General features: G+C 46.3%; 1 protein-coding gene across 1 annotated transcript; it reads right to left on the bottom strand.

Moving 5' to 3' along the window:
• Window positions 1-447: 447 nt before the first annotated feature.
• Window positions 448-11,546, bottom strand: PLET1 (placenta expressed transcript 1). Its single transcript, XM_065882343.1, has 5 exons — window positions 11,354-11,546; window positions 7,616-7,817; window positions 4,107-4,168; window positions 2,309-2,316; window positions 448-561 (listed from the first exon to the last, which is right to left on the bottom strand). Exons 1-5 carry the CDS (start codon window positions 11,535-11,537, stop codon window positions 448-450), a joined length of 570 nt encoding a protein of 189 aa, XP_065738415.1. The 5' UTR covers window positions 11,538-11,546.
• Window positions 11,547-11,895: the final 349 nt, after the last annotated feature.

The following is an 11,895-nucleotide window of genomic DNA, read 5'->3' as shown; positions in this document are numbered from 1 at the left end:
TTCTTGCTTGAAGCATAGCATATTTGGTATGACAGAAAATAATGCCTTTATACCATAATCTTTACCTATCCTTGGCTACTCAGACATGGTACATTCTTATTTTCTTTCCCTTCAAATACTACTGGTGTTGCATCTAAATAAAAGTTTAAACTGACTGTGGAATTGGCTGTCGACATGTTAAATTAAGAGCCAGAATTCCAAGTTACACCCAGACCAGGTTACAAAAAGCCTAATTTGTGTCCTGAGAGATCCAGTTGAACAGCAGTGAGCGGACTGGCTACCCTCCACTAAGTGACCCTCCGGTCTCCGTTTGGGTCTGAAGCAGTGGCAGTAGAGTTGTACCTCTGAGAACGCAGAGTCTTCATTCACACAGATCAGAGCCCTGTCTTGGGACTGAACATAGAAGGATGCAGTGGAGGCAGAAGCAATTGTTCCCCCAGCTTCCTTCTAGAAGAGGAGTTTGCTGGTGAGAAAGACGAGCAGGATCTGAATGGCATCGCTCATGGGGCTGAGGAAGGCTCTGTTGGCTGAGCTTTTGGCTGTGGTTCGGGTTGTGGTTAACTTGTGGGTTGTGGTTATTTTGTGGATTGTGGTTAGTTCCTGGGTCGGGGTTGTGGTTAGTTTGTGGGTCGGGGTTGTGGTTAGTTTGTGGGTCGGGGTTGTGGTTAGTTTGTGGGTCGGGCTTGTTAGTTTGTGGGTTGGGGTTGTGGTTAGTTTGTGGGTCGGGGTTATGGTTAGTTTGTGGGTCAGGGTTGTGGCTAGTTTGTGGGTTGGGGTTGTGGTTAGTTTGTGGGTTGGGCTTGTGGTTAGTTTGTGGGTCGGGGTTGTGGTTAGTTCGTGGGTCGGGGTTGTGGCTAGTTTGTGGGTCGGTGTTGTGGTTAGTTTGTGGGCTGTGGTGGTTGTGGTTAGTTTGTGGGTCGGGCTTGTTAGTTTGTGGGTTGGGGTTGTGGTTAGTTTGTGGGTCGGGGTTGTGGTTAGCTTGTGGGTTGGGCTTGTGGTTAGTTTGTGGGCCGTGGTGGTTGTGGTTAGTTTGTGGGTCGGGGTTGTGGCTAGTTTGTGGGTTGGGGTTGTGGTTAGTTCGTGGGCTGTGGTGGTTGTGGTTAGTTTGTGGGTCGGGCTTGTTAGTTTGTGGGTTGGGGTTGTGGTTAGTTTGTGGGTCGGGGTTGTGGTTAGTTTGTGGGTCGGGGTTGTGGTTAGCTTGTGGGTTGGGCTTGTGGTTAGTTTGTGGGCCGTGGTGGTTGTGGTTAGTTTGTGGGTCGGGCTTGTTAGTTTGTGGGTTGGGGTTGTGGTTAGTTTGTGGGTCGGGCTTGTTAGTTTGTGGGTTGGGGTTGTGGTTAGTTTGTGGGTCGGGGTTGTGGTTAGTTTGTGGGTCGGGGTTGTGGCTAGTTTGTGGGTCGGGGTTGTGGCTAGTTTGTGGGTCGGGGTTGTGGTTAGTTTGTGGGTTGGGCTTGTGGTTAGTTTGTGGGTCGGGGTTGTGGCTAGTTTGTGGGTCGGGGTTGTGGTTAGTTTGTGGGTCAGGCTTGTGTTTAGTTTGTGGATCGGGCTTGTGGTTAGTTTGTGGGTCGGGGTTGTGGTTAGCTTGTGGGTTGGGCTTGTGGTTAGTTTGTGGGTCGGGGTTGTGGTTAGTTTGTGGGTCAGGCTTGTGTTTAGTTTGTGGATCGGGCTTGTGGTTAGTTTGTGGGTCGGGGTTGTGGTTAGCTTGTGGGTTGGGCTTGTGGTTAGTTTGTGGGTCGGGGTTGTGGTTAGTTTGTGGGTCAGGCTTGTGTTTAGTTTGTGGATCAGGCTTGTGGTTAGTTTGTGGGTCGGGGTTGTGGTTAGCTTGTGGATAGGGCTTGTGGTTAGTTTGTGGGTCGGGGTTGTGGTTAGTTTGTGGGTCAGGCTTGTGTTTAGTTTGTGGATCGGGCTTGTGGTTAGTTTGTGGGTCGGGGTTGTGGTTAGCTTGTGGGTCGGGGTTGTGGTTAGTTTGTGGGTCAGGCTTGTGTTTAGTTTGTGGATCGGGCTTGTGGTTAGTTTGTGGGTCGGGGTTGTGGTTAGCTTGTGGGTTGGGATTGGGGTTTTGGCTGTGGTTGGCTTGATTGTGGAGATCTTGGTGGTCAAGTCTGAGGTTGTCCCTGGGGAAAAAAATGGCATCAGGACCTCTTTTGGGTAGCGAGTGGGCACTAGAGAAACGAGGCTAATGTGATGGAATGCTGGAGCCAGAGTTCATGGGCAGAATTCAGTGAACACTTCGCAAGGGCCAAGTGTATTTAGAGGAGGGGAAACTAGGGGTACAGAATGTTAAGGAACAAAAAATAAGAAACACTCTGACCTTAAGACCTATGGAAGAAGGAATTTATACTGAACTTACATAACTATTGAATTTGCTGTTGGGAAGGTAGTCTGCCTTCAAATGTCCTCATGTCCCTAATATTATATTCGATCAATCAGTGCAAATGTGATCCAGAGTGGTACAATTTTATTTTATTTTATTTTTTTGCTAATTTCAAAGTTTCCATGTAAAGGTTATAAGAACTAGACACCATCCAGACTTGAGGATGGCTGACTCGGCTTTAAAGGAAGTGGAAGGAGGCCCTGTCCAAATGCTTGAATCCCTTTTTGTGGTGTCTGAGGCATTGATCATTTTCACAGGCATTGATCTGACCACACGTTGGTTCTCTGAGGTTGCTTTGCAGAGAAGCAGAGAAAGCCAGGCCTACATCCCTGGGGGGTTGTCTGATCCTGAAAAACTGGAGCTTGGCAATGATACTTCCAAGGGTCTGAGTGAACCACAGAGGGGACTATAAGGACGAAGAAGGGAAATGCAAAGCAATTTGCGCAGACCTGTACATTCTGCCCACTTGCAGGGTGCCTTCCAGCTCTGTGGCATTGTCTTATCTCATTTAGCATTTCCTCAGGGCAAATGTTTCTCTAGCACACCACTGAGCCCAAAGTCTGAACAGAACTGCTTTCTTCTCCTTTTTTAAAATCTGGATTTTATTAGCATGGAGCTAAGGAGTCCTGACTAGAGACAAACTTTTTTTTTTCTTTTCCTTTCCTAGCATCTATACGAGTGTTCATTTCAAAAATGTCCTGGAGAAAGAAAATAACATCCCAAACTTTTCACAGAGGGGAAACCACCAAGGAAACAGTTAGGGCTTTCATATAATAGTTTCATTAGGCATAATCACTTTAATATTTGTTGTTGAAGATAGATATGCCTTTGATCACATTTGCAATGCTTGACTGACAGGAAAATGAGCAGCGTACTAGATGCATTTCAGTGTTTGGGGGCTCACGAGGAAGACCTGTTATCTAGACACCGAGAAGGACTAATGTTACTTGTTCTTGGTTGAAGCTTGTATTTAAAAACTTCATTAAAAAAAAAGATTGTCTTTATAGTTTTAAAGTAAGTTTAAGAAAAGTCGAGAAAAGTATAAGATGTGGAATTTGAGTCCTCGTTTTGCCATTTACTTTCTGTGTGGCCTTGGGCAAATTACCTATCTTTTCTGAACCTCAGTTTCTTGAATTTGTTTTTGCTTGCAAGAGAGAGATAAGAGAGAATGAAGGGTGCAGAGAAGGGAGAAGGGCAGGGAGCCTCAGAATGGTTTGAAGTTGAGGACTACAGCCTGGGAAAGGCCAGTGGAAATTCCTGGTGGTTGTGCTGGAGGTCAGAGGCCACTCTGAGAACTAATGAAATTATTGGTTTTCTATGCTATCAACCCTGCTTTGTGCAAATCTCCCTTCTCATCCCTTAAACCCTTCAGTAAAGTCTGCTATACCAATGAAGGCTCTGTGTGAGGTGGTATTCTTGTGAAAATTGAGGAAGGAACCAACTTCCATATCCATGTCTGTGTGGTGTTGAATGGAAACAGCTCCTAAGGAAGCTGGCGTCTGGAGCCACAAGTGACCATGAGAATCGAAGGCCCCTTGGAATTGGCTTTTGTTTTCCACAGGGCACAGGATAAGGGGTTGAGCTAATCTTGTGTAGACCTCAGGGTGCTGGGAGACTTAACTGGTACCTGGGTAATGCATGATTAGAAGACTTTTTTCTAGGGCACCCACAAGATAATTTTCCGGGCCAATGGATTTCACTGCCAGATATGTAAATAGACTGCAGAGGAACTTACCATTTCTTTTCAGTATCTTAAAAGAAACTCTAGCCATGTTGTGGAAATCGACTGTGAAGACTCTGTGGAGGGAAAATTGAAGAGAGATAATGGTGGGGAATTCACAAGTTCAGCTCACATTACTGCCTTCCCAGGGGACCCCAACTTCTTAGTTCCTTTTGTGCTTAAATTCTTTACAGCACAAGTAGCAGATCATTCAGTACTGGTCTGCTGTATACTGTCTTGACCAAGATCTTCCACAGTTTTGCTCCAGACAAGATCATGTCCATCCCTCTCCCCCACCAACACCAGCACCCTGGATTCCCCACAGGCTGGTATACACGGCTGGTCTTTGTTCAGGCTAGTCTTTCTGCTTGTAATACCAGTCCCGGGCACATCTGCCCACAGACTCGACAGTAGCCTCTATGAAATTGTTTCTCCTGGTTGTCATGGACCCAGACAGAGCCCCATCAGAGAGACATGCCCCTCTACTGCACTGCCTTGCTGTGAGCCTCTACCCCGACTGGAGGGCCAGCTCTTCGAGGGCAAGTTCTTTTGTCAACAACGCCTGACGTGTAGCGTCCTTAAATGACCTGTACAGCTTGGTCTGTTGTTCTGATATCATTGGGTCCATTATTATATCAGTCTCTTGTTCATACATTGAACAATTAACGAGAGTGCAATACATGCCAGTCACTGTGCTTACTGCTGAGGGAACAGTGGTGAACACAGCAGGCGTGGTTCTTACCCTGGAGACTTTAACCGAATAGTCAACTGACAAGAAAGTGATTGCAACGAGGCAGTGGCAGTGATGAGAGTGAGTAAACAGGGAGAGGAACTTGATCTGGGGGTTCAGGGGGTGCTTTCTGAGGAAGTGCTGTGTAACCTCTGTAATTATTTCTGTATAGGCCCTGCCTCCCAACCCTCATCGTAAAGTTCGGTGGGCAGGAACCTCTTCATGTTGCCTTTTGTGCGCTACTCAGTGTAGTGGGCTTCCCCCATTGTATGTGCTGCTCCCCTCCCCTTGTCAGCCTCGCTGATCAAGTCTGCGTGTGTACATCGTAAACAAGCAAGAGAGGCCAGTGCATCACAGCAGGTGCGAGTGAAGAGGGGTCTGGAGACCGCACTGTTGGTGAGAATGTGCTGTTTCCATTGAAGATTGTCACCACCATTTGGTGTTTTATCTGTTGTTGCATGGAGTGTGGAGGCCTTAAGGAGGTGAGATGAAAGGAAAACCATTGCCCTCATTAGCCCTGGCCAGCTTCTAAGGGGCTGCTGTCACCGTGAGGCTGGGTTGTAGCACCTCCCTTTGGATTTTAGTCTTGCAGGTTGCTCTGTGGGCATAATAGCACCTCCTCCAGAGCCAGCTAGGTCCAACCAGGCCTGGGCATGGCTGGAGAGGCTGGAGTGACTTGGCAGCGTCACCATCACCGCTGTCTACAGAGACTTAGTGGCAGTTCATAGTGGACATGGCCTGATGGTCAGACCTGCCCTTTCAGTACAAAATGGCAGTCTGAAAGCGTAAGGACCTCTCAACATTTGGTTCTTAAAGTGAACTTGAAAATAAATCCCTAGCTGGGACGGAAGTTTTTTGTTAGAGTCCCCAGGTGGCCTCACCTCAGAATCTGAGTGTGTCCATTTTGTGTAACAGGAGGAAGCCGGTTTTATTGTACAATCATCACACTTTCTGCCAGCAAGCCATTTCCAAAATGAATCTATGTTTTAAAAAATGCTTCTCTGTGTCATGGTGAAACCGAGTCTCCCTAAAACTGAGATCCCCTGCTGAGTTTATGATTAACCACTCTCAAAAACTTTATTCTCTTTCTTGTCCCACTCCCCACCCCCATTCCCCTTAGGATTGAAAAGTATCAAAGAAACGGGGGGACTGAAACCAAGCAGGACCCTGGGGGCCCGCCCTAGTACAAAAGCCACTCCGTGTCCCCCCATTTCTTGTTTGTAGAAAAAGGCTTTAGTCTCCTAGACCCTCCTCGAGTTCCAAAGAGCAGACTTAAGCAGTTACTAATTAGGGAAGTGAGGGAATGCAGAAACAAAGGAAAGCAGTCAAGAAATAATACTTCAGTGATAAAACAGAGTCCTAGTTCTCCTCAAGGGATACATATAACAATCTGACACATATCTTTGAGTTGTTATGCAGAAACTAAGACCCCTGCCCAAGTGGAGGATGGTGACTACATGGTGACCACAAGCACGTAGACCCCAGACTGATTGGAATCAGAAGGCTGATGATTCAGATCCCTGAAGCATCACCCTGTTACCTCACCACCACCAACCAATCAGAAGAAAGTCATGCCCCCTGAAAACTTCACCCCAAATGTGGCCTTTAAAAGAACTTCCCTGAAAGCCATTGCGGAGGCCGGGTCTTCTGAGCGTGAGCCACCTGTTCTCCTTGCTTGGTGCCTGCAATAAACGCTGCACTTTCCTTCACCACAGCCAGGAGTCAGTAAATTGGCTCTGCTGTTCGGCAGGCGAGTGGACCCAAGTTCGGTTTGGTAACAATGGGGACTGAGTATCCCTCCTCCAGGCTCTTGGCTACTGGCAGCTTCTCTGCACCCCCAGTTTAGCAAGGCCTCCTGGAGGACTGCCCTGGGGGTTGGCAGAGAGGGGAACGCTCAGGTGGCCAGATGGTTTCAAGAAGAGTGTCTTTATTTTTAACTGTTTGCTGCTGCTGCCCCCAACCCTGCCTGGCTCTGGAGTACTGTCTGCCCCAGACTAATAGGAATGAATTGGGTGGGAGTAGGAGGGAATATAGAGAATTTGAAGCAAACTGGGTGCCAGTGACAAGGATTCTTTGCTTGACCAAACTTTAGTCAGGCTCTGGAACCTTCTCCTAGGCCCATCTGTGTACTTCCTTATAAAATCCAGTTTTAGCCAAAATCCTCATAAGTCAGTTTAGCAAGAACCTTCCACCCTTGATATCTGATCACTTTTATTATCTGATTGAATTCCTCATCCTCTACTACCCCCCAGGTGATATCAGATCAGCTTGGCCTCCCTTAAGCAAGAATCCTGTTAGGTCAGTTTAGCCGGAGCCCCCTTATAGGTCTTAATGTTTCCTCTTAGTGATTTTCCACCCACTGAGCCCTCACCCTGTTCCTGGGCTGTAAATTCCCACTTGCCCATGTTGTATTCAGAGTTGAGACTTGTTCCATACAGAGGTCTCTTTTCTCTTATTGTGATAGTCCTGAATACAATCTGTTTTTGTTCATTCATTCATTAGTTTTGCCTTAACTACTATCCAGCTCTGGTTTTCTTTAACACCAACTCTTTATGTTGAGCATACCTGGTGTGTGTGTGTGTGTGTGTGTGTGTGTGTGTGTGTGTGTGATGTATAAACTTCTACAGATAAAGGTAGGACAAAGAACGGTGAGGCAGAAAAGGAGTACAGCTACTGAATTATCCACATCATATCTGGATTGCATTTTGAGTCCTCCAAAGTCAGTATAAAACTGTACAAACATAATATGAAATTGTAAAAGCCCAAAGCAAATCATATATGGATAGGTTCTTACTGTAGCTCGACTGTAGTTATGTTCCTGGAACTAGGAGATACCCATTTTGCCTCGAAGAGCTTGCTGTGTGGGCTCTTCATGTGGTACAAGACGCTGCTGCTGCAATACTTGTCAGCTTTTTGCCAGGAGCCAATGACTGAGTTGTGCTGGTCTAATGCTCGCAGGACCACAGAGCTAATACTGTTATTCACAGGAACTGACACTAGGAGGAAATGAGAAGGAAACAATCAGCCATCTGTGCAGTAAGACAAGAGATGGGGGTCATGAAATCAAAATTAAGTGTGAAAAAAGAAAGTTACAAGTAGTATGTAAATACAGTGTGGTCCCATTTTTGTGAAATAAGTTGAAGAAAGTCTGGAAGGAAATACATCAAGATATTAACTATGAGGATTTCTTGGTTGTGGGGTTATAGATGGTTTTTATTTTCTTCCTAGTTCTTCTTTGTGTTTTCCAAGTTTTCTACAGGAAAAGGTGAACAAAAGAAGACCTGTACTCTGGCCCTGGTTTTGCTACGTATCAGGGATGAGGTCCTGGCTGACTTTTAACCTCTTGAGCCCTGTTCCTATCTGCCAGATGAGAGTTCTGCCCTTCTCTCAGGAGGAATGCAGTGTGGGGAGAGAAGGGGTGGATGCATGTGAAAGGGTCAAGCGGACCTCCTGGGAAGTGCTTCTGCCAGTAAGGAACTGCTACTGCCAAGTCAAAGCAAAGCCTATTTCCTGGTTCCAGAAATGCTGATGTTCTTGGTCTTTGTTGTTGAGAGTGAGGGAAGGGGGGGCCTCTGAGACCCAGAGGCCCTAATCCAGGTACCTAGTCCAAGTACCTGCCAAAGCCCCAATCCAAGTACCTCTAAGTAAGCACTTAAGGTTCCCTGACCCCCTCCACTCAGGTGAGTCTCACCTGTTGACCTAGCCCAGCGTGTGCCCACAGGGACCCCACTGACACTTGTTAATTCCACCTGTTATTTTCAGCCTTCTGATGTGTAATAGGGAGGGAATTTCAAGAGACTGTTTCAGTTTGTCCATTTCCTCCCTTAGAAGATCCCTTCTGAACAAATTTCTCAATGCTAGGGTCCTCTCAGCCACCCCGACTTCTTTTAAAGGCTTCTCCTTTACAAAATAAAGAAAATTGATCTTGTAGCACAATAGGATTAGACAGTCCTGGATCTGAATCCTAGCCCTAACATTTAAGACCAAGTCACTTCACCTCCGATCCTTGGTTTCTTTCCTGTTCATCATTCACTCCACAAATATTTACTGAATGCCCGCTTTGCACTAGGGTTGGTTCTAGGTCTGAGGATAATGACATTATCTCTCATTGTATGGAGATCATGGTACCTTATCTTGAAAGGTTCCTGGGAGACTGAAGAGAAGAATGTAAAGACTTTAATACTGGTGGGTGTTGGATAAGTTGCCATTGTTATTCTTAGCACGAAACATTTCTCTGTTCTGTTTGTTTTTGCCAGTCAAGGTTGCTGAGCCAGATCCCCCTGCCCTGAGTTGCTCAGCGAGAACCTGACATTTGTCCTAGATGTGTGTGCATGGTGCTGAGGTGGATGGTGATGAGCGACGGTGTCATCCAGTCATCAAGCCTGTCAGCTCTCCCCTGGGCTTGCCTTTGTCCTTTCTTCTGTTTTCCACCCCACTCTCTGGCTTACATCTGCCTTTCATCCCTCCTAGTTATCTGTATTATCCAGATTCCTGGCCTCCACAGTCCCCTCCCTCAGGCTTCAGACTGATCAGACTTCCACACTCAACACTTTCATCAGGACACACACCTGTCCAAAACCTTCAAAGTGCTCTTCTAGAGCCTCTAAACGTTTCTGGTTTTATATTTCTGCTTCTGTTGCTTGCAGGACCCAGCGCATGGCTCTTATGGTCCTCACAAGAAGTACATGACACGTAGTAGGCATTCAGTGAGCCTTAGTTCCTCTTCTCCTTTCTCTCTGCTCTACCCAGTGCCTCTGTAAATGCTGTGTTGTCCCTCTCATCCAGCACGTTCCCTTTCAAGGGGTCTTATGGATCATCTTTTGATACTTCTTTCTTCTGTCTTCCTACTTTCACATGGCTCCTCTGCCACCCCCACCTCCAACCCCGCACCCCTTGCATATTCACAAGATAGGTTTCTTTTTCTTCCATTTCAACAGCAAAATTCTTCACCTCGTGATGTGTTACCTTAAGTCAGAGGTCTGAGACCTGACCATCCAGGTCCTGCTCTGTATACAAGGTCACACACATGCCCTCCTGGTCCTCATCTTGAAGCACAAGATTACCCTCCCTGCCCTGTTTAGGACAAGATCTGCTGCCTGAGGGAGTGGGACGTAGGGAGACCCACCACAGCTGAGGCACTTAGTGGCAGTCCCCAAGAAAAAATAGAAAAAAGGACTAGCCAGGATGAGTGTGTGAAGGCAGGCCATAGTCATTCTCCTGCTGAAGCCTGGAATCTGTAGAGCATGGGTATAGATATCACCCTGGTGTTCTCTGCAAAATTTGGTTAGAGTTTTAAGAGAGGCAGGATAACATGGTAGATGAGTCAGGCTCTGAAGCTGGATGGCCTGGCTAGACAAAGCAGGACAAATCTTGGCTATTATTTAGGTTCAAATGTTAGCTGTGCAACCTACTAGTGACCTTGGGTAAAACTTTAACTTTCCTGTGCTTCAGTTCTCATCTGTAAAATGGCGAAGATAATAGCATTTACCCTTAGAACAGTACTCAGCACACAGTATGACGTCTTAGCTCTCATTACCTTAACTGAGAGGCGTATAGTCTAGTGGTTAAGAGCAGGGTCTCTGAAGTTAGAATGCTCGGGTTCACGTCCCAGGTCCATCATTTAAGCAGCTCTGTGACCTGAGCGAGTCACTAGCGTCTCTACCTCTGTTTTCTCATTGACACACAGGAAATGACAACAGTATCTACCTAGTAGGTCATTGTGAGGACTAAATACATTAGTACATGTAAACAGCCATATTAAATTTGTTGTTATTATGAAGGTTATTCGAGAGCACTTGCCTTGACTTGTAGGTTTGACTGATCCCAAAAGGGATGTCTGTAAAATATTTCTAGGCGCCTCAAAGAAAAGCACTGGATTAGGAATGAAAAGACCAAGATTCAAGAGGCAGTTCTGCCACTTATTAGCTGTGAGACCCTGAGCAAGTCATTTAACTTCTCTCAGCTTCAGGCTTCTCATTTATCAGGTGGGATAGTAATACTTTCCCTGTCTAGCTCACTAGATTTTCCACCCACAGACTAAAAGTGAACAGCATCTCCTGGAGTTGTGCCGTATACAATCATCCATGGTGGCATTGTTTCATCAAGTGGATAGGAAAAGACTACAAACTGTGGTGCAATTTCTATTCCTTAAAATAATAAAAATGTCCCCCCCCCCATACAGACTGTTTTAAGTAAAAAAAAAAAAAAAAAAAAAAAAAGCCCAAATTATTTAAGTGAGAGAACTTGCCGCAGTTGTGCTCTTGCTGGGACTCGGTTAACCTGAGTTTGGGATGTAATGACTCCCATGGCTCAGGTTCACACAGGGGACATGCAGAAATAGGAAATAGTCCCACCCAACCCATCCTCTCACATGTTCTCATTCTCCCTCTTTCTGCCTCTGTGTCCCAGACGGGTCAAAAACACATGTTTTGTTTGTGTCATTGAGAGCAGGGATGGAGGGATATGTTCTGCAATTCCAGTTTTATCTACCCTCAGAAAACAGAGGACAGCAGAGAGAATGGCTTCTACTTACCTGTGTAGACTGTATTGCTTTTATAGACATTTGGGTTGGCATGCATTCCTGAGTAAGTGGCGACAATGACCTTACTGAAGAGCATGCAGTTGTCATTGTGACTTATGCAGCTGGCAGGAGAACACAGCAGTCCAAGGCACAGAAACAGCCCCAGTGGCAGCAGCAGGGACCCAAGGATTGCCATGGTCTTGATCCGTTTGGAAACTACTGGGCCTGAAACTGGGTAAGAGCTTCAACTCACCTGTTTATATGCTCTGGGGCTGGAATTTCTGGGTGAGGTCATACATGCAAATCTCCTGCCCACTCCTCCCTAAGATGAACTGGCTTCTGGAATTTGGCCCAAGATATCACCAGGAATGAATCTCCTTGTATCTGTCACCATGACCCTTTGCCAATTCCAGTTTTGCTCATGAAGGGGAACGTACTGATCGTGGTTTTATTTTGCCTCTCATTCACCTCAGCATCTGACATTTGAAGGAAGCTGTGAGAAGGGGTCAATACCGGCAAAGTGAAATTCAGAGTTGAGTAATCATCACATACCT

Source organism: Phocoena phocoena, chromosome 8, assembly GCF_963924675.1.
Source record: "Phocoena phocoena chromosome 8, mPhoPho1.1, whole genome shotgun sequence".
In the NCBI taxonomy this organism is placed as follows: domain Eukaryota; kingdom Metazoa; phylum Chordata; class Mammalia; order Artiodactyla; family Phocoenidae; genus Phocoena; species Phocoena phocoena.
This window is presented reverse-complemented; position numbering and strand designations above follow the sequence as displayed.